This window comes from Salvelinus alpinus, chromosome 25 (assembly GCF_045679555.1).
Source record: "Salvelinus alpinus chromosome 25, SLU_Salpinus.1, whole genome shotgun sequence".
Lineage (NCBI taxonomy): Eukaryota > Metazoa > Chordata > Actinopteri > Salmoniformes > Salmonidae > Salvelinus > Salvelinus alpinus.
The window spans coordinates 21,930,045-21,952,756 of NC_092110.1; the positions used below are offsets into that span (position 1 = coordinate 21,930,045).

The 22,712-nt window shown below is 43.1% G+C and overlaps 1 protein-coding gene across 1 annotated transcript in view; it reads left to right on the top strand.

The window, feature by feature from the left end:
* Positions 1-9,615: 9,615 nt before the first annotated feature.
* LOC139553626 (formin-like) overlaps positions 9,616-22,712 on the top strand; it is an 88,255-nt gene continuing 75,158 nt past the window's right edge. The window contains exons 1-2 of the mRNA XM_071366166.1: positions 9,616-9,984; positions 11,907-13,638. Coding sequence (XP_071222267.1) covers positions 12,030-13,638 — 1,609 coding nt within the window. The 5' untranslated portion in view covers positions 9,616-9,984; positions 11,907-12,029. The remainder of the gene's footprint in view (positions 9,985-11,906; positions 13,639-22,712) is intronic.

The following is a 22,712-nucleotide window of genomic DNA, read 5'->3' on the forward strand; positions in this document are numbered from 1 at the left end:
ACTTCATACTCATCGCCAAACCTACTGGCTCCAGGTCATCTACAAGTCTTTGCTAGGTAAAGCCCCGCCTTATCTCAGCTCACTGGTCACCATAGCAGCACCCACCCGTAGCACACGCTCCAGCAGGTATATCTCACTGGTCACCCCCAAAGCCAATTCCTCCTTTGGTCATCTTTCCTTCCAGTTCTCTGCTGCCAATGACTGGAACAAACTGCAAAAATAACTGAAGCTGTATATCTCCCTCACTAGCTTTAAGCACCAGCTGTCAGAGCAGCTCACAGATCACTGCCCCTGTACATAGCCCATCTGTAAATAGCCCATCCAACTACCTCATCCCCCTACTGTATTTATTTATTTATTTATTTATTTATCTTGCTCCTTTGCACCCCAGTATCTCTACTTGCACATTCATCTTCTGCACATCTACCATTCCAGTGTTTAATTGCTATATTGTAATTACTTCGCCACCATGGCCTATTTATTGCCTTTACCTCCCTTATCTTACTTCATTTGCACACACTGTACATAGACTTTTTTTTCTACTGTAGTATTGACTTTGTTTGTTTATTCCATGTGTAACTCTGTGTTGTTGTATGTGTCGAACTGCTTTGCTTTATCTTGGCCAGGTCGCAGTTGTAAATGAGAACTTGTTCTCAACTGGCCTACCTGGTTAAATAAAGGTGAAATAAAAAAATAAATTTTTTACTATTTATGTACGGTATCTAACTCAAATACTCCAGTATCCCTGCACATTGTGCATTTGGTATTAAGCTTCATATCTTACTTCTTGTTCTCGTGTTTTCTTTATAATATATACAGTACCAGTCAAAAGTTTGGAAACACAAACTCATTCCAGGGTTATTCTTTATTTGTACTATTTTCTACATTGTAGAATAGTAGTGAAGACATCAAAACTACGAGATAACACATATGGAATCATGTAGTAACCAAAAAAGTGTTAAACAAATCATAATAGATTTTAGATTTTAGATTGTTCAAAGTAGCCACCCTTTGCCTTGATGACAGCTTTGCACAATTTTGGCATTCTCTCAACCAGCTTCACCTGGAATGTTTTTCCAACACTCTTGAAGGAGTTCCCACATATGCTGAGTACTTGTTGGCTGCTTTTCCTCCATTCTGCAGTCCAACTCATCTCAAACCATCTCAATTGGGTTGAGGTTGGGTGATTGTTTACGCCAGATCATCTGATGCAGCACTCCATCACTCTCCTTGGTCAAATAGCCCTTACACAGCCTGAAGGTGTGTTGGGTCATTGTCCTGTTGAAAAACAAATGATAGTCCCACTAAGCGCAAACCAGATGGATGGCGTATCGCTGCAGAATGCTGTGGTAGCCATGCTGGTTAAGTGTGCCTTGAATTATAAATAAATCACTTACAGTATCACCAGCAAAGCACCCCCACACCATCACACCTCCTCCTCCATGCTTCACAGTGGGAACCACACATGCAGAGATCATCTGTTCACCTACTCTGCGTCTCACAAAGACACGGCGGTTGGAAACAAAAATCATCAGACCAAAGGACAGATTTCCACCGATCTAATAAGCAAGTCTCTTCTTATTATTGGTGTCCTTTAGTAGTGTTTTTTTTTGTAGGAATTCGACCATGAAGGCCTGATTCACGCAGTCTCCTCTGAACAGTTGATGTTGAGATGTGTCTGTTACTTGAACTCTGTGAAGCATTTATTTGTGCTGCAATCTGAGGTGCAGTTAACTCTAATGAACTTATCCTCTGCAGCAGAGGTAACTCTGGGTCTTCCATTCCTGTGGCGGTCCTCATGAGAGTCAGTTTCATCATAGCACTTGAAGAAACTTTCAAAGTTCTTGAAATTTTCTGAATTGACTGACCTTCATGTCTTAAAGTAACGGACTGTCGTTTCTCTTTGCTTATTTGAGCTGTTCTTGCCATAATATGGACTTGATCTTTTAACAAATAGGTCTATCTTCTGTATACCACCCCTATTTGTCACAACACAACTGATTGGCTAAAACGCATTAAGAAGGAAAGAAATTCCACAAATGAACTTTTAACAAGGAACACCTGTTAATTGAAATGCATTCCAGGTGACTACCTCATGAAGCTGGTTGAGAGAATGCCAAGAGTGTACAAAGCTGTCATCAAGGCAAAGGGTGGCTACTTTGAAGAATCTCAAATATAATATATTTTGATTTGTTTAACACTTTTTTGGTTACTACATGATTCCATATGTGTTTTTTCATAGTTTTGATGTCTTCACTACTATTCTACAAAGTAGAAAATAGTCAAAATAAAGAAAAACCCTGGAATGAGTAGGTGTGTCCAAACTTTTGACTGGTACTGTATATACATTTTTTAAATTAGTTATACTATTTTTATATTGATTACTGCACTGTTGATAATGCAAGCTAAGCATTTCACTGTGCATGTAACAATAAAACCTTGAACTTGAACAAAACAATGTTAAAGAGTTTATGTACTAAGATGTTTGTAAGGTCAATATTTGACCATCTTGACAGAGAATAGTTCTTCCTCACCCCTCCGCCTCAGTTTTGTATTTCTTGAGGGCAAATTAGTCATTTATTTCACAAAAACAAATACATAGATCTATAATTAATAATTAGGCAAGTATTTTGCTTGACATGGGCTATAATTGTATTTTCTCGAACAGTAGACCAGATGTTGTGCCTTAAGTCTTAATTGGAGATTGCCTATTATTTTATGGTCCAATGCTGCCACCTTGTGACATTGTTCCAATTGGAATGATGGATGTTCATCTAAAAGTGGTTCTCAAAATGTTTGACCTGAAACCCCCAAAAAGGAGTGGTTTACAGCTTGATTAATTAGGCTGTAATAGACAATTATTTGGTAAATACAGCCTGAAACTAATCCCTGCAAAATCGTGTCAATGTTCCTTACAAGCCAGAATGTTGAATAAAATTACAATTAACTTATTCTATCGGTTTTATGTGCTGTTTGTCCTTCAGCTGCTCTAAATTTTAGATAAGATATCCACAGAAAACTTTTGTTTACCGGACTTTTTAGGGAGCCGGTAGGTAGACTATATGGTTCCAGCCTTTTTGGTTCCAGGTAAAACCTTTGTTGGTACCAGGTAGAACCATTTTGGATTCCATGTAGGACCCTAAAAGTTCTACATAAAACCAAAAGGGTTCTACCTGGAACCATCAAGGATTCTTCAAAGGATTCTCCTATGGGGACAGCCGAAGAACCCTTTTTGGTTCTAGATATAACAATTTTTTTTAAGAGTGTATGTTACGTTATGTTAGCTTACATTACATTAGGCTGCCGATGGAATAACGGTCTTAGAATATAATACAAACTGTAGGACGTATAGTATCCAACGTCTTGATTGCATCAGTATGCTTTGACCAATTTAGTATGATATATTATGATTGACTGCTTTAGTGGGATATGTTACGTTAGGTTACATTACATTAGGTTAACAAAGGAATAGCAGTCGTACAATATAACACAAATTGTATGGCGTACAGTATCCTATTTCTCGATTGCTTTTACCGAATTTAATTTGTGACCCTCCATTTACCTCAATTTACTGGGCTCCAGAGTGGTGCAGCGGTCTAAGGCACTGCTTCTCAGTGCTTTTTATTTATTTATATTTCACCTTTATTTAACCAGGTAGGCCAGTTGAGAACAAGTTCTCATTTACAACTGCGACCTGGCCAAGATAAAGCAAAGCAGTGCAACACAAACAACAACACAGAGTTACACATGGAATAAACAAACGTACAGTCAATAACACAATAGAAAAAAAGTCTATATACAGTGTGTGCAAATGGCGTGAGGAGGTAAGGCAATAAATAGGCCATAGTGGCGAAGTAATTACAATTTAGTAAATTAACACTGGAGTGATAGATGTGCAGATGATGATGTGCAAGTAGAAATACTGGTGTGTAAAAGAGCAGAAAAGTAAATAAAAACAATATAGGGATGAGGTAGGTAGATTGGATGGTATATTTACAGATGGGCTGTGTACAGCTGCAGCGATTGGTTAGCTGCTCAGATAGCTTATGTTTAAAGTTAGTGAGGAAGATATAAGTCTCCAACTTCAGCGATTTTTGCAATTCGTTCCAGTCAATGGCAGCAGAGAACTGGAAGGAAAGGCGGCCAAAGAGGTGTTGGCTGGCAGTGATCGGTTGAAAGGCATGCATTTAAAGAGCAGTTGGAGGCCACGGAAAGAGTGTTGTATGGCATTGAAGCTCGTTTGGAGCTTAGTTAACACAGTGTCCAAAGGGCCAGATGTATACAGAATGGTGTCGTCTGTGTAGAGGTGGATCAGGGAATCACCCGCAGCAAGAGCGTCATCGTTGATGTATACAGAGAAAAGAGTCAGCCCGAGAATTGAACCATGTGGTACCCCATAGAGACTGCCAGAGGTCCGGACAACAGGCCCTCCGATTTGACACACTGAACTCTATCTGACAAGTAGTTGGTGAACCAAGCGAGGCAGTCATTTGAGAAACCAAGGCTGTTGAGCCTGCCGATAAGAATACGGTGATTGACAGAGTCGAAAGCCTTGGCCAGGTCGATGAAGACGGCTGCACAGTACTGTCTTTTATCGATGGCGGTTATGATATCGTTTAATACCTTGAGCGTGGCTGAGGTGCCCCCATGACCTGGCTCGGAAACAGGATTGCACAGCGGAGAAGGTACGTTGGGATTCGAAATGGTCATTGATCTGTTTATGTACTTGGCTTTTGAAGACTTTAGAAAGGCAGGGCAGGATGGATATAGGTCCGTAACAGTTTGGGTCTAGAGTGTCACCCCCTTTGAAGAGGGGGATGACCCCGACAGCTTTCCAATCTTTAGGGTTCTCGGACGATATGAAAGAGAGGTTGAACAGACTGGTAATAGGGGTTGCAACAATGGCGGCGGATAATTTTAGAAAGAGAGGGTCCAGATTGTCTAGCCCAGCTGATTTGTACGGGTCCAGGTTTTGCAGCTCTTTCAGAACATCTGAATTTGGGTGAAGGGGGAGCTGGTGAGGCTTGGGCAAGTAGCTGCGGGGGGTGCGGAGCTGTTGGCCGGGGTTGGGGTAGCCAGGAGGAAAGAATGGCCAGCCGTAGAGAAATTCTTATTGAAATTCTCGATTATCGTGGATTTTTCAGTGGTGACAGTGTTTCCTAGCCTCAGTGCAGTAGGCAGCTGGGAGGAGGTGCTCTTATTCTTCATGGACTTTACAGTGTCCCAAAACCTTTTGGAGTTAGAGCTACAGGATGCAAATTTCTGTTTGAAAAAGCTAGCCTTTGCTTTCCTGACTGACTGCGTGTATTGGTTCCTGACTTCCCTGAAAAGTTGCATATCACAGGGACTATTCGATGCTAGTGCAGTCCGCCACAGGATGTTTTGTGCTGGTCGAGGGCAGTCAGGTCTGGAGTGAACCAAGAGCTATATCTGTTCTTAGTTCTACATTATTTGAAAGGGGCATGCTTATTTAAGATGGAGGCGTCACGCTTGAGGCGTCACTACAGACACCCGGGTTCCAATCCAGGCTGTTTAACAACCGGCCGTGTTGGGAGTCCCTTAGGGTGGCGCACAATTGGGCCAGCGTCGTCTGGGTTTGGCCGGTGTAGGCCGTCATTGTAAATAACAGTTTGTTCTTAACTGACTTGCCTAGTTAAATAAAGGTTAAATAAAATAAAAAATAAACTATGATATGTTACGTTACGGTAGATTCCATTACATTAGGCTACCAATGGAATAGTGGCCGTACAATATAATATGAATTGCAGGACGTACAGTATCCTACGTCTTGATTTCGGCCATAAAAATGCTTAGAACAAATTAAATAAAGCAATGCAGGACGTGTATACTAGTTACACGACAATCCAGAGTAATTTCTTTCTACAGTGAGAGAACAGAATCCATAGTTTGATACTACAATTGACACAAGTTACATACTGTGGCTCTAACCAAATAGTTGTGTTTGGGTTAGATTTCAACAGGATGTATACAGTACCTCAGAGCAAACTCAACAGTGCATACTGACAAGAGTGAATAGGCCATTTTAAATTATTCAGCACACAAACCAATGTAATAGACAACGTTTATTGGATAAAAAAATGTAAGGGTTGTAGCATTAACAAAATACAGAAAGATAAGCAGGTTTATCACAGTTCTATTGCAGGTTCAATTCAACTTGTCTCCAGATTAAAATAAAACTAGACTAATGCCAGGGTCACATTTAATCTGAAAAAACGTATCAAATGTATACACATGTTTGGAATGGAGATAGTGGTAGTAAATGCACTAAAAACCTATGCTCTCTTTGAAAGGGTTATAAACTCAGCAAAAAAAGAAACGTCCCTTTTTCAGGACCCTGTCTTTTGAAGATAATTAGTAAAAATCCATATAACTTTACAGATCTTAATTGTAAAGGGTTTAAACACTGTTTCCCATGCTTGTTCAATGAACCATAAACAATTAATGAACATGCTCCTGTGGAACGGTCGTTAAGACACTAACAGCTTACAGATGGTAGGCAATTAAGGTCACAGTTATGAAAACTTAGGACACTAAAGAGGCCTTTCTACTGACTCTGAAAAACACCAAAAGAAAGATGCCCAGGTTCCCTGCTCATCTGCGTGAACGTGCCTTAGGCATGCTGCAAGGAGGCATGAGGACTGCACATGTGGCCAGGGCAATAAATTGCAATGTCTGTACTGTGAGACGCCTAAGACAGCGCTACAGGGAGACAGGACGGACAGCTGATCGTCCTCGCAGTGGCAGACCACGTGTAACAACACCTGCACAGGATCGGTACATCCGAACATCACACCTGCGGGACAGGTACAGGATGGCAACAACAACTGCCAGAGTTACACCAGGAATGCACAATCCCTGCATCAGTGCTCAGACTGTCCGCAATAGGCTGAGAGAGCCTGGACTGATGGCTTGTAGGCCTGTTGTAAGGCAGGTCCTCACCAGACATCACCGCAACAACGTCGTCTATGGGCACAAACCCACCGTCGCTGGACCAGACAGGACTGGCAAAAATTGCTCTTCACTGACGAGTCGCAGTTTTGTCTCACCAGGGGTGACGGTCGGATTCGCATTTATCGTCGAAGGCATGAGCGTTACACCAAGGCCTGTACTCTGGAGCGGGATTGATTTGGAGGTGGAGGGTCCGTCATGGTCTGGGGCGGTGTGTCACAGCATCATCGGACTGAGCTTGTTGTCATTGCAGGCAATCTCAACGCTGTGCATTACAGGGAAGACATCCTCCTCCCTCATGTGGTACCCTTCCTGTAGGCTCATCCTGACATGATCCTCCAGCATGACAATGCCACCAGCTATACTGCCCGTTCTGTGCGTGATTTCCTGCAAGACAGGTATGTCAGTGTTCTGCAATGTCCAACGAAGAGCCCGGATCGCAATCCCATTGAGCACGTCTGGGACCTGTTGGATCGGAGGGTGAGGGCTAGGGCCATTCCCCCCAGAAATGTCTGGGAACTTGCAGGTGCCTTGGTGGAAGTGGGGTAACATCTCACAGCAAGAACGGGCAAATCTGGTTCAGTCCATGAGGAGGAGATGTACTGCAGTACTTAATGCAGCTGGTGGCCACACCTGATACTGACTTTTACTTTTGATTTTGACCCCCCCTTTGTTCAGAGACACATTATTCCATTTCTGTTAGTTACAGGTCTGTGGAACTTGTTGAATCTTGTTATGTTCATCCAAATATTTACACGTTATTAAGTTTGCTGAAAATAAACGCAGTCGACAGCGAGAGAACGTTTCTTTTTTTGCTGAGTTTATTTGGGCACTCACAGCTGCTGTACATACTCAGACTGAAATGCTTTCCACCTCTTCCAGACATCTAAAACTATATCTGTCAATTAAGAATGTCTATATGAATGGCAGTGGCTAGTCTAACCACAGGTGTAATTTAGGATTGAAATATGCTCTGACCTGCAGGAACTGCTAGCAACAAGAGTTTTCAAATTTGTGAGTTATTTAAATTATCTTTGCTAGTAACGTTATCGTCATTGAGTGTACTCCAACTCACGTCACCCCGCTCCTCCGCTCTCTCCACTGGCTTCCAGTTGAAGCTCGCATCCGCTACAAGACCATGGTGCTTGCCTACGGAGCTGTGAGGGGAACGGCACCTCCGTACCTTCAGGCTCTGATCAGGCCCTACACCCAAACAAGGGCACTGCGTTCATCCACCTCTGGCCTGCTCGCCTCCCTACCTCTGAGGAAGTACAGTTCCCGCTCAGCCCAGTCAAAACTGTTCGCTGCTCTGGCACCCCAATGGTGGAAAAAACTCCCTCACGACGCCAGGTCAGCGGAGTCAATCACCACCTTCCGGAGACACCTGAAACCCCACCTCTTTAAGGAATACCTAGGATAGGATAAAGTAATCCTTCTAACCCCCCCCCCCCCCTTAAAAGAGTTAGATGCACTATTGTAAAGTGGTTGTTCCACTGGATATCATAAGGTGAATGCACCAATTTGTAAGTCGCTCTGGATAAGAGCGTCTGCTAAATGACTTAAATGTAAATGTAAATGTACATACATACACTGGCTACTCGCCCAAAAATAAGAAGGAAATTGCGAAAGGTAGCTAGGCGTGGCCAAGTAACATAACATATCATACTAAATGGGGTGACACGGATTTATGTAGAGAATAATACATTTAGTGACAGGCGGGTTTTAGTAAAAGGCGGCTACGCTCTGGGACTGCAGTGAATGTATATTTCATTGTAATTATTCCACGTTGCTATGCTAAACAAATCGTTGCCATGTAGCTAGCTAGCTACGGTAGCAGAGGTTAAATGATGACAAGAGACAAAAATGGTTTTATAAATAATGTATAAATAGGCAACAAGGACTTTAGCAAATAATGATTTTATAAATAATTTAGAAATATGCAACAACTAAATTATTGTGCAGTCAACCTTCTGTGTAGCCTAGCTACATATTTTGGATCCAGCTTTATTCACCAGCACCTGTAAATAAATCCCACCATTTTGCACCTGAATTCTGCTTGATTTGACGCTTTGCACCCGTCTGACAAGACAGTAAGGTACACTACCTTACACACTCATTGAAGTAGCCTACAGCAATACACTTGGTATATAATGTATAAGGGAATTGTTGCTGGTTAGATCCCAGCCAGAGCCAAGTCTCCCAAAAATGTTATTATTTGCCATTTTGTCATATTGCTGTTTGAGTTGCCTACTTTACGTGTATCAGAGGATAAAGCTGATCTATGCAGGGTCGAGGGAGAGAATCAAGTAATACGCCTACAGTTTATTAATTGTATTCAACCACTTTCAACTCATTCTTAAAGCCACAATGTGACTCTTTACTATTTCACATAATATGACTCCCCCTTATAAACCTAAATAGTGACAGTGCATTGATGTACAGCCCTTCTTGTCCTCTACCAGGTCCTCTCTAAATTCGGATTGTCTATTTTGTGAGTTTCTTATCGTTACCTGAGAGCTGCAGCTGCTCTGACTCAGTGTGCTAGGGGAGGACTGTCCCGGTGCACCAATAAGAGAGTGTCAAAAAAACACTGAGCTCTCCAGTTAGCCCAAACGCTTGTCTGTCATGAAGGATTAACGCTACCCTCCAAGAAGCAGCGGTGGACGCTGGCTGCAGTGAGGATATGGATAAATTATTTGTCACGCAACTAAAATTGGTAAATCGCAGTTTATCGTCTTCAAACAGCTAAATCATTTAACTGCAGGAGGTGCGTTGGATGTATCCATGCTTTTGATTATTGAATTAGGACACTGGAATCCTTCCTTTTGGAGAACATTTAGAGGAGACGTTCAACTTAATGGTGCACAGTTTTCCTATGGAATTTAATAACGTAAGACATAATGGAATAGTTTATTTTGACGATATATCATGTGCATAGTTTGTGAAACAGGAAACAGAATAGAGACGCGTGCATTAAATGGCTTGCTGCTGCAAGGTGAAACCCTACGGAGGCAGGTATGTAAACAGTTCAACTCAGAGATGTACGTTACAGTACAGTACAGATACATTATTTAAAGTGGAAATTATATCTCTTTTATATGTGGTACTAACATATTTGTTTGCTTGTGACTTCATCTTCACTTTTTGGGACATTGTTGACGCAGCTTGTAAAATGTTGATAGAATGCCTTTTAGGTGAGTTGTTGATGCTTCAATAAAGATGATAGTTTGTTTTGCTGATGATGACGATGATGTGGATGAAGACTGCAACAATTGACTAGAACAGTGATGAGAAATCTCTGTCTTTCTAGGTATCCATCAAATAGCATGCCATTTTTTGTTGGTAGATTAGGATTTCTTACATTTGAAAGGATGACCCCGCAAGACTAATATTACATTGATATACAATACATCGTCAACAGATCCAATGTCCATTAGTGACATCTTTCCATGCTGTTAATTCACTTCGATCCTGCTTTCCACTCTTGAATGAGCCCACTGTGATTTGACCAGCAGCGCAGTCCTGCATGTCCCACTCCCAATGCTACAGTATGTTCTGGTCTTAGTCACCAGTCTTGGTCACCAGTTTAAGACAGTCATCCATGAATGTGCTGTAAGGGCATATGTAGGGTATACACTGAGTGTACAAAACATTAGGAACACATTCCTAATATTGAGTTGTACCCCCTTTTGCCCTCACAACAGCCTCAATTCGTCGGGCATGGACTCTACAAGGTGTCAAAAGCGTTCCACAGGGATGCTGGCCCATGTTGACGCCAATGCTTCCCACAGTTGTGTCAAGTTGGCTGGATGTCCTTTGGGTGGTGGACCATTCTTGATGCACACTGGACACTGTTGAGCGTGAAAAACCCAGCAGGGTTGCAGTTGTTGACACACTGAAACCCGTACGCCTGGCACCTACTACCATAGCCCGTTCAAAGGCACTTAAATATTTTCCCATTCATCCTCTGAATGGCACACATACAAATCCATGTCTCAATTGTCTCAAGGCTTAAATATCAATCATTAGCATGTCTCCTTCCCTTCATCTACACTGATTGGTGTGGATTTAACAAGTGACATCAATAAGGGATCATACAGCAGCTTTCAACTACATTCACCTGGTCAGTCTCTATGTCATGGTAAGAGCAGGTGTTCCTAATGTTTTGTACACTCAGTGTATATCTGATAAGGTGATTTATCTCCTAAACCAGTGGTTCCCAACCTTTTGCGCTTACTGTACCACCAACTGAATTTTGCTCTGCCCGGAGTACCCCTGATGTACCCGCTTGAGCATTTTACCAGTGAGCCTATGTTCTCATGAGTCTTTTCAAGTATCCCCTGGGTCCTTTTTATTTATTTATTTATCCTTTTATTTATCCTTTATTTATCTAGGCAAGTCAGTTAAGAACAAATTCTTATTTACAATGACAGCCTACCGGGGCAGAACAACAGATTTTTACCTTGTCAGCTCGGGGATTCGATTCAGCAACCTTTCGGTTACTGGCCCAACGCTCTAACCACTAGGCTACCTGCCACCCCAAAAAAGTACCTAGTACCCCTGGTTGGGAACCACTGTTCTAAACCTCTCATCTGTGCAAATGCATAGCCTAAATATAAATGAAATACATCCCTATTCAAGGTTATATTCAGAACTGCTGCAGTGGGGTGCATTAAATAATGAAACTAAGAACTATTACTCTTGATGTATTGCCAAAGATCTTCTGTCTAAAACGGTCTGGCTGGTGTTGCTTATTTGTAAAACGGGGACACTTCTGTTGTGCTAAGCATTTCCACTTATGCACCTGTTATTTTCAATAGAATAACAGACAAATAACAAAGCCTTAAAGGTTTTGATTGACAGCTGTTACATGCTTTATATTTACTCAGGCAGATAAATGGCTGTTTGTCTCAATGAAGCATATTTCTCTCTGACAGGAGTTCAATCAACCAGATGATGAACAGCTAGAGCTCTTCAGACTCTTCCTCTGAAGTCCAACGCCAAACACACCAGCGTCTGGGGACAACAGTCCATTTTATTAAAGAGCTTAAGCAATTAACATGGCGCCCATAATGGAGGGCAGGCATATAGTCCTGTGTCTATACGAGCCCATCCGGGAACTGTGCAGTATCAGTCTTTATCAACCCAAGGGGAGGGCCCCAGGGTTTATGTACAAGAGCCACGCCCCTCGGTGGGCCCAGTCCTGTAATGACCAAGACCAGGGAGAGGTGGATCCCACGGCAGCCAAACGAAGAAGCCAGTCTTCTGAGTCCGCAGGCGAACTCCTCAACTGCTGCCAGGCAACAAAGGAGGCTGTTGCTGAGCTCTGCTGGCTAGCCGCAGAGCACCACCAGTTGCTGGCTGATCTCCTATCTCTGTGTGGAGACTGCGCTGACAGAGTCAGGATGGGTATTCAGGATGGGAAGCTCCAGGATCACAGGGAGGGTCGTGGGAGCTTCTCAGGACAGGTCCTCAGCAGCAATGCTCAACATGCTCTCTCTATGTCCCTGGGGCACAATAGAGCCTCCTCACTGGGCAGGAAGCTGAAGAAGCTGGGGGGAAAGAAGTTAAACAGTGCAGAGCAGTTCCTGCACAGCAAGATGAAGAAGAAAGTAGGGATAGGGAGCACTGCAGTAGAGTCTTTATCTTTTCAGTCCTCGGCTCAGACCCGGTATCAATCCAACCTCATCCCAGTGGCGGAGGAGAAAATGATTCCTGGGACCCCAGCCTTTCTCCAATCTTCGGACACTCCAATGTCAGGCTCCTATGTCAGTGTGGCCAGCAAACCCATCCTCGGTATGGAGGAGCACTTCCATATCGCTAGGGAGGGCTGGGACTTCATGGAGGAAGACTCTCGTGCCTCTGAGCCAGACCTGGACTTCTGCAACAACATGTCTGAGTACGACAGTGAACTCTGCTTGGGCTACAAAGCTTCGTCCTGTAGTTTATTGGAAGACGTGCAGGATCATGTTCAACGAGAGCATATGATGAGTGGGAACAACATTCGTCCCATGAGGTCTGAGGACAAGTCAGCCCACCAGCTGTATGATGAGGTCAACAGGAGGGACACGGGGGTTAGGATGGTTGCCAAGGGGCAGGAGATGGAGGGCACAGTGCAACATGTTAGCCATATTAGCCCAGACTGGTCCAAAGAGTTCTATCCAGAGGCTGAATCAGATGTACCTCAGCCGGGGACGAGCAGCTGTCAGCAGGGGTATGGGGAGTGGAGGAGTCTAAACAGGAACATTAAAGATACGGGAGGGACCAAACCTTCAGAGGGACTGCAGCTGCATCTCTCACTCCCTGTTGAGGCCGCCTCTGTCAAATTCCACAGGAAAAGCCCCTCTTCACCCTCTCTGTGTGGGGTGTTCAACACCTCCTACCCTGCCACCAACAGTCTGCAGAGCATGTCCCCAGTGCTGTCCCCCCTATCGTACAAGCTCCCCAGCCCCAAGCTCAACCATCGCATCCTGCTCCTCTCTGACGTTGGCGTTGGCCAGGGGACGGACAGTGACAGCCCCATGACTGGATACGAAGAGGAGCCCAAAGTCACCACAGAGGTCATAGATAAGAATGGCAACAAGCGGACCATCACACGGCTGGACCTGAACCTCAGCAGACTACCAGGGACTTCCAAATGGAATTTCAATGGCCTATCTACGGCAACAGGTGAGTTAGTGTTATTAACAATCAAAAGCACTCTGTACACCGCTTGCATTCTTTCCTGTAATGTCCCCCTGTCTTGACACTAATGTTGACATCAATGCTTTCACTCCTTCGTGGGACGTGCCTCTCAGAATTGGTCCTTAATCAGGCATCAATACAAACTGGAATGCAATGGCTGTTATGTTAACTTAGCTGTAAGAGAGATTACATAGTGATTGATGTGTAGAATATAGCACCTTAGCACTATAGCTAAAACAATTTACCCAGTCTGTTCAGCCTGGAGATGTTTTGGAAATGCTTGGTTACTGCAGTGTGGTAGCTGTCAAACAACAAACTATTTCTACTGCACACTGTGGGAGTTTTCCCTACTGATTGAAGCTATTTTCTCTCTGTAGTTCCCCCCTCTAGGTCAGAGACAGAGTAAAGCATGTCCCAGTGCTAGCTGATGCACAGTCATCCCTTGCCAATCTGTTTAAATTAAAATGGTTTCTGATCGTCCTGTTTTGGTTGTGACTGGCCTGATATGCTTGCTTTGCCCTTGGCATGTGACTCCGTATTAAAAGCTACCCAACATACAGAGAGAGAGAGCAGAGCCTGAGACTGATTTGATTTCTAACCCATGCTGATGAGACACTCTTAACCGTTTCAGCACCGGGCAGGGAAGGAGGGGCTGTGATGGGGTCCCAGATCAAAGGCTCTGGGTTGACATGCAGTTCAAACCCACTACCGCTCTCATGAAAACAATGTTAACTGAAGCATTGCCAATTTGTCCTCTCGGTGCTCTGCACCTCCTCCTAAACCACTGCCTACCGAGTTCACAGACTGCCAGGTGACAAAGACAGCCTCAATAGGCACACGGGTTACAGAAAAAAAGGATTCGGATTTGGGATGTAGTTTAAGAAGCAGAAGTGCAGCAGAACTTCCGAATGGCCTGACCGCCTCTTAATCTGGAATTAATAAACTGCAGTATCTCCATGGTTACATCGACAGCATAAATGTGATACAAAGTATTGCTCCCCCATATCCTCTTTCTAAATCCATGTAGAAGTGTCACAAGCCTCGGCCATTGAAAAATGTAACGTTGACTGTCAGCCATTGTACCCCAAATGCCTTGTCCCTACAGCAAAGAGTAGCCTGCTTTTACGTTGTGTAGGCAGGTTGTCTGGTAGTGCCATGTGACCTCCCAACCTTTGATCAGTGTAAGAGTGCTGTAGCGTGGCTTAGTGTTTGGGTACATCCCATCAGTCCAAATTGGTAAAGAAAGATACAAAGGTCATGAAGCAAGTTGATTGTATCAATGTTTGCCTGGTGCTTCCATTAGACAGTTACCTGTAATTACATTGTAACTACATTGATGACGTCTACCCAGGGGTGAAAGTAAGGCAGTACGGTCCGGTACAGCGTCCCGGCAAAATAAATAGTTGGGTTAAGCGTACCGGTAAAACAAGAAAACTGTACACTGTTACACCATTATCTATCATTACTGCATGTCAGAGGCATGACAAATGGACTTGAAAACGAGTAGTATAGCAGCCTACGCTGCAAAATGCGATGTGGTAGCGTGGCCGAAACCGACAGGAGCGCAGACAGCAGTGGACACATACAATCTGGCCTAATGACATTTGCCAAATGTCATTACACTTTTTGGTGTTTGGTGTAACAGATGTATCCTTCCATTCACCACTGTTTGGAAGGTGGAAATATGTTGTGAGTGGATGAACGTGCACTGGTAGCCTAGTAAAGGAGCTGTTTGAAGTGATTGTTTGTGAATCAGATGAAAACATCATGACTGGTTGTGTTTATGCAACAATAAAAGTTAATGCATTTTAAAAGTTAAATGACAAATCTTTATGAATTAATAGGGATTCTATATGTAGTTCTATGATTAGGCCCATACATTGTTTAGGTGCGTGCACAAATAGAAGGTCCTGTACCGGGAAGAAAGTAAATCTACGTTCACCACTGCACCTACTCACCAATGTAGCTGACACTCTCTCTCTTTTCAACAGCAATTGCCCACAGTTTGCTTTTTCACTGTCCAGGTAGTTTGTTTATAGACTGTGAAGAATGATTGAATAATGAACCTTTCTTAGTCTGTGATTTTGGACCAGTAAGCATTGTTACTCCTATCCGGCCAGGATTCCTTTACAATGCTGAGGAACTACAAGGGGCACGGGCTTGACAGCCAATGTTCAGCCTAGTATAGTCATGGCTGGAGGAAGGCTGGGTATGCAGGCGGATAGATAGTGTTACTCATGTGGGAATAATCTGAATCAATTCTCATCGTGGTAATGCCCCCCCATCCACCCATTCACACAGACCACATACACACAATTTCCTGCAGAGCCGGCTTAAGTCTTCACCGCTTCCATTTTTCATTCATCTTCTGAACCTAGATCGCCAGGCTTCCCAGAATGCAAAAACTACTGAGACTAGATTCAAACAGACAGAAAATCCTATTTTCTTTTAAAGGTCAAAATTGGCTTCTGCCTTTAAATGATAAGAGAAATAGGATTCAAAGCGGTATAATTATTTTCCCTTGTTAGCCTGTCTGTGCCACGGTGTGCTTTTCAGGCTGTTGTGGCTCATGATTAATCAATATGAGTTCTATAAATAACTTTTCTTGGCCTGAGTGAACAGGATACAGTTTAATCTACAGGCATATAACATGAAGACTGGCCGTTATTGAATTGCATGAACAGTGTCTGTATGTATAGTATAGTGTCTGAATGTATAGATAGTAACATGATATTTCTCCATGCTGCATATTGTCCCCTCTAAATCTCCCCTTTGATAGAGATCTGAAAACAGTCTTACTGTTCATTTGGAAGGACCTCAGTGGGTTCTGAGCCATCCTTTGTCCACGTTCAGTAATTAATTACACTTGAAAGGTTAAAAGGACAAATGGACAACAGAGGGGCTAAAATCAAATCAAAATCAAATCAAATTTTATTTGTCACAGACACGTGGTTAGCAGATGTTAATGCGAGTGTAGCGAAATGCTTGTGCTTCTAGTTCTGACAATGCGGTAATAACCAACGAGTAATCTAACCTAACAATTCCACAACTACTACCTTATACACCCAAGTGTAAAGGGATAAAGAATATGTACATAAAGATATATGAATGAGTGATGGTACAGAACGGCATAGGCAAGATGCAGTAGATGGTATCGAGTACAGTATATACATATGAGATGAGTAATATAGGGTATGTAAACATAAAAGTGGCATAGTTTAAAGTGGCTAGTGATGCATGTATTACATAAAGCCGGCAAGATGCAGTAGATGATATAGAGTACAGTATATACATATACATATGAGATGAGTAATGTAGGGTATGTAAACATTATATTAAGTGGCATTGTTTAAAGTGGCTAGTGATACATTTTTTATCAATTTCCATTATTAAAGTGAGCTGGAGTTGAGTCAGTATGTTGGCAGCAGCCACTCAATGTTAGTGGTGGCTGTTTAACAGTCTGATGGCCTTGAGATAGAAGCTGTTTTTCAGTCTCTCGGTCCCTGCTTTGATGCACCTGTACTGACCTCGCCTTCTGGATGATAGCGGGGTGAACAGGCAGTGGCTCGGGTGGTTGTTATCCTTGATGATCTTTATGGCCTTCCTGTGACATCGGGTGGTGTAGGTGTCCTGGAGGGCAGGTAGTTTGCCCCCAGTGATGCGTTGTGCAGACCTCACTACCCTCAGGAGAGCCTTACGGTTGTGGGCGGAGCAGTTGCCGTACCAGGCGGTGATACAGCCCGACAGGATGCTCTCGATTGTGCATCTGTAGAAGTTTGTGAGTGCTTTTGGTGACAAGCCAAATTTCTTCAGCCTCCTGAGGTTGAAGAGGTGCTGCTGCGCCTTCTTCACAACGCTGTCTGTGTGGGTGGACCAATTCAGTTTGTCCGTGATGTGTACACCGAGGAACTTAAAACTTACTACCCTCTCCACTACTGTCCCGTCGATGTGGATAGGTGGGTGCTCCCTCTGCTGTTTCCTGAAGTCCACAATAGAATTGCTACTATGTAGGTCAGAATAAAGGCTGCCCTTCATGGTTGGTCCTGCCAATAATATTCTCATTTAATTACGATCTCTGTCATCTCTGTTGTCTGTGTGAGGTTCAGTTATCAATGTTTAATTGGTCAAAGGAAACTGTACATAGGGGAGAGTGTATAAATATATGTAACATTTAGAAACCTATTGTCCTCTGTCCCTGAGCAAGGCAGTTAACCCATTGTTCCATGGGCACCCGAAGATGTGGATGTCGATTAAGGCAGCCCTCCACACCTCTCTGATTCAGAGGGGTTGGGTTAAATGCAGAAGACACATTTCAGTTGAATGCATTCAGTTGTACAACTGATTAGGTATCCCCTTTCCCCTTCCCCTTCTATACTAACAAAAATATAAACGCAACATACAACAATTTACAGTTCATATAAAGTTACAGTTCATATGAGGAAATCAGTCAATTTAAATTAATTAATTAGTCCCTAATCTGTGGATTTCACATGACTGGGCAGGGGCCCAGCATTGGGGGGCCTGGGAGTGCATAGGCCCACCTACTTGTGAGCAAGGCCCACCCACTGGGGACCCAGGCCCAGCCAATCAGAATGAATTTTTCCCCACAAAAGGGCTTGATTACAGACAGAAATACTCCTCAGTTTTATCAGCTGTCCAGGTGGCTGGTCTCAGACAACCCCGCAGCTGAAGAAGCCAGATGTGGAGGTCCAGGGCTGGCGTGGTTGGACGTACTGCCAAATTCTCTAACGACGTTGGAGGCAGCTTATGGTAAAGAAATTAACATTAAATTCTCTGGCAACAGCTCTGGTGGACATTCCTGCAGTCAGCATGCCAGTTGCATACTCCCCCAAAACTTGAGACATCTGTGGCATTGTGTTGTGTGACAAAACTGCATATTTTAGAGTGGCCTTTTATTGTCCCCAGTACAAGGTGCACCTTTGTAATGATCATGCTGTTTAATCAGCTTCTTGATATGCCACACCTGTCAGGTGGATGGATTATCTTGGCAAAGGAGACATGCTCACTAACAGGGATGTAAACTAATTTGTATACAGAGAAATACACTTTTGTGAGTATGGAACATTTCTTGGATAATTTATTTCACCTTATGAAACATGGGACCAACACTTTACATGTTGCGTTTATATTTTTGTTCAATATAAATGCTCTGCGCTCGCTATGTTTTAGACCTAAAGTCTGTTTATGGATGTACAATCGGGAATATATAACAATCACGTTATATTAGAGATTTCTGCTCGGATTATCTATGCTATGTTCATTTTCATTGTAATTACTCTGCTCTAAGCAGGAGAGAAAATGTAAATCCCATTTTTAAATTTTCTTAAAGGATTTTCACTCCCTCCCACTGTCTATAGCAGAGACAGCAGCAACTGACACAAATAGAGACTGAGTATGAGTGAATGTTCCCTGCTCATTCTGAGGTACCTTAAATAATACCTTAATGACATAAACCAGGCCATATGGAACTGATCACTCCAGCCTGGAGTCAGTTGTCTTTCCTCCCCTCTCCTAGCGTCAATTGCAAAATGCCGGTCATGCAACATTGCTCCTCTCAGTGAGGACAAGGGCCAGCTCTATTCAGATAATGAAATAGATTGTGCGAAGCCCGTCTGGGTAGGAGGGTTTGTGCTCAGCTCTCACGCTGCCTGTCTAAGCTGTATCACAGCCAGAGGAATAGTTCTGCACTAAGGTCCCTCTACGGAGGAACTTGTTACTGTTGGAGCTCTTCAGAATAATCTTACCTTTCTTATCATAATCCTAAATAGTCGTATTTATGTATCATGTAACTTTTAGGTTGATGTTATCTGTTGAAAACCTATTTTATTGCTTACATGTATTATTACTGTAGTTGTTTAGCCTCTAGTTGTTGTGCTTTATGTTGACGTGCAGACATCACACAAGTCCCACTCCATTCGCTCTCTTCGGCCCATCGCTCTGCTAGTGCTACACAGGAGATGAGTGATGATGAATCTGTGACCATCACGTCATGCTACATTATAGTTCTCCCCTTCAGGGCACGAGAGAGAGAGAGAGAATCTCCATTCTCAGCTACTGTATGTCCACCCTGCCTCTGTAGACCAGGCCCCAGACAACCAACCAATGGCTCACAGAGAGCAGCGGGAGCAGGGTTAAACCATGCAGGACAGACAGGAAATGAAGATGTATAAAACTTGCCTGCAGCACAGAGATGATGGAGTTTCTAGTTAACCAAGCACATGGGCAGTCTTTATATTGGAATAATGAGTTTATAGATGTTTGTATAGTACGGTAGGAGTTAGGCACTGGACACCACTTTGAGGGTTAGTGGGTGAGGGGGAGGGAGAGAGAGAAGAGTGCACTGTTTATAATGTATGGCTTCAGCCTGTTCGATGGAGTGCATTAAGAAAAGGGTTGTTCCTACTCACCTTGAGATTGTTGAGCGGTGAGTTGCGTATTATCTCCAGTCATTAATCACCACTGACACCTCCAGGCACTCCACGATCAGCCATAAGTTGCCTTCAGCACCATGTGACCTAACTAACACAGGCCCTGTTCTATTAGCCCTGTGCTGTCCCTACCCCACCCAGCCCAATGCGCTCTTTTTCAGATTCAGAGTGTTTAATAGTCACATGTAAAGGGTTGCAGGTGTGATTACAGGGCTTCGAGCGCCAACATGCAGGACTAAGTGAAATAAAATAAGGAAAATGGTAAAAAAAGAAATTGAAAAATAATTTTTAAAAATGAAAAAAATACTATATTCTTTCTCACTGTCTGTTTGACAGCTGCTCAGTTCACAAGCTCTTGATTTATTCACTGTCACATCACAACCCTGTCAATGAACACCTGCAGGACCACAGCATTCCCTGTCTGTCTGCCTGTCTGCCTGCCTGGCCTTGACTGAGAGGGAGGAGGTGTGGAAACAGGAGTTATTGTAAGTCTTATAAGTCAGAGTAGCAACTAGTAAAGTAGCAGGAGCAGAACAGTAGCACTATCCAGTAGGAATGAGTTTGGCAAGATGATAATGTTGTCTTAGGTTCAGTCCACTCTATAGCCTGGAAAAGAGTGTTGTTATCAGATCCCATGTCATCAGTGAGAAAGAGAAGTGTGTATCTGGCTCTGTGTTCAGTGAACTACAGGCATCGATTCAGCCTACCTTGGCTTCTGTTTAAGAGAAGTTGGAGATTAAATAACAATTAGAGCAGAGTTTTCCCCAGTGCCAGTGAACTTTGCTTCACCTAGCATAGTGTGTGTGTGTGTGTGTGTGTGTGTGTGTGTGTGTGTGTGTGTGTGTGTGTGTGTGTGTGTGTGTGTGTGTGTGTGTGTGTGTGTGTGTGTGTGTGTGTGTGTGTGTGTGTGTGTGTGTGTGTGTGTGTGTGTGTGTGTGTGTGTGTGTGTAATGAAGTAACTGCCAAGTGTTCTCAGAGCACACGCTAATAAATGTATTACCTAATGCAGCAGAGTGCTTTCTAAATCAGATTCTAGTCATCACTTTATGAGTTTAACTTTCTATTATTATAGTGGAATGGAGGCTCACTCTCATTCAATTGTTTGAGTGTATTATTTTTCAGTGTACTAGTATTGTGTTTTTCATATGTGTAATAAGCAAACGTTTAATAGATTCAAGTATATAATATGTTTTGGCATACATATCATTTCAGAAGAAGACACAAGATCCCCTGATGATGGCATTAATTCATTGTGTACCTTTGTATTTAGGGTGGTCTTTCTGCTCAGAGCAAGACAGCCAGTCAGAGCTGCACTGCAGTGAGTGTGTCTACAGGGACACAAAGCCTCTCTACCTATTCCTGTCCAGATGGTGGCAGCGTGGCCCTATTAATGCATTTTTAACACTGCTGCCTGTGTCCTCAGCTCAGAATATGCCGTGTAGTCACAGTTTACAGATGTGCACAAACTAGTCTCAAAGCTCAATTGTCAGGAAATGTTTAATATCTCAGGGATGAAAAGATGGAAGAGTGCTATTCTCTACTCAATACGTTTTAGTTACAAACGATTTGGTGGGATTCTGTTTGATTAGAGGAACAAATTGACACGATTCGATACGATTTGATTTGTTGCATAAACATATTCATTTTCCATTCTAACATCTGCTGCTGATGGAGCTCATCAGCTGGGCCTCTGAACTGGATTCTCTAAAATGACTTTTACAGTTGCAGTCGGAAGTTTACATACGCCTTAGCCAAATACATTTAAACTCAGTTTTTCACAATTCCTGACATTTAATTCAAGTAAAGATTCCCTGTCTTAGGTCAGTTAGGATGACCACTTTATTTTAAGAATGTGAAATGTCAGAATAATAGTAGAGAGAATTATTTATTTCAGCTTTTAACTTCTTTCATCACATTCCCGGTGGGTCAGAAGTTTACATACACTCAATTAGTATTTATTAGCATTGCCTTTAAATTGTTTAACTTGGGTCAAACGTTTCGGGTAGCCTTCCACAAGCTTCCCACAATAAGTTGGGTGAATTTTGGCCGATTCCTCCAGACAGAGCTGGTGTAACTGAGTCAGGTTTGTAGGCCTCCTTGCTCGCACACGCGTTCAGTTCTGCCAACAAATTTTCTATAGGATTGAGGTCAGGGCTTTGTGATGGCCACTCCAATACCTTGACTGTGTTGTCCTTAAGCCATTTTGCCACAACTTTGGAAGTATGCTTGGGGTCATTGTCCATTTGGAAGACCCATTTGCGACCAAGCTTTACTTCCTGACTAATGTCTTGAGATGTTGCTTCAATATATCCACATAATTATCCTGCTTCATGATGCCATCTATTTTGTGAAGTGCACCAGTCCCTCCTGCAGCAAAGCACCCCCACAACATGATGCTGCCACCCCCGTGCTTCACGGTTGGGATGGTGTTCTTCAGCTTGCAAGCCGCCCCCTTTTTCCTCCAAACATAACGATGGTCATTATGGCTAAACAGTTCTATTTTTGTTTCATCAGACCAGAGGACATTTCTCCAAAAAGTACGATCTTTGTCCCCATGTGCAGTTGCTGTTTTGGAGCAGGGGCTTCTTCCTTGCTGAGCGGCCTTTCAGG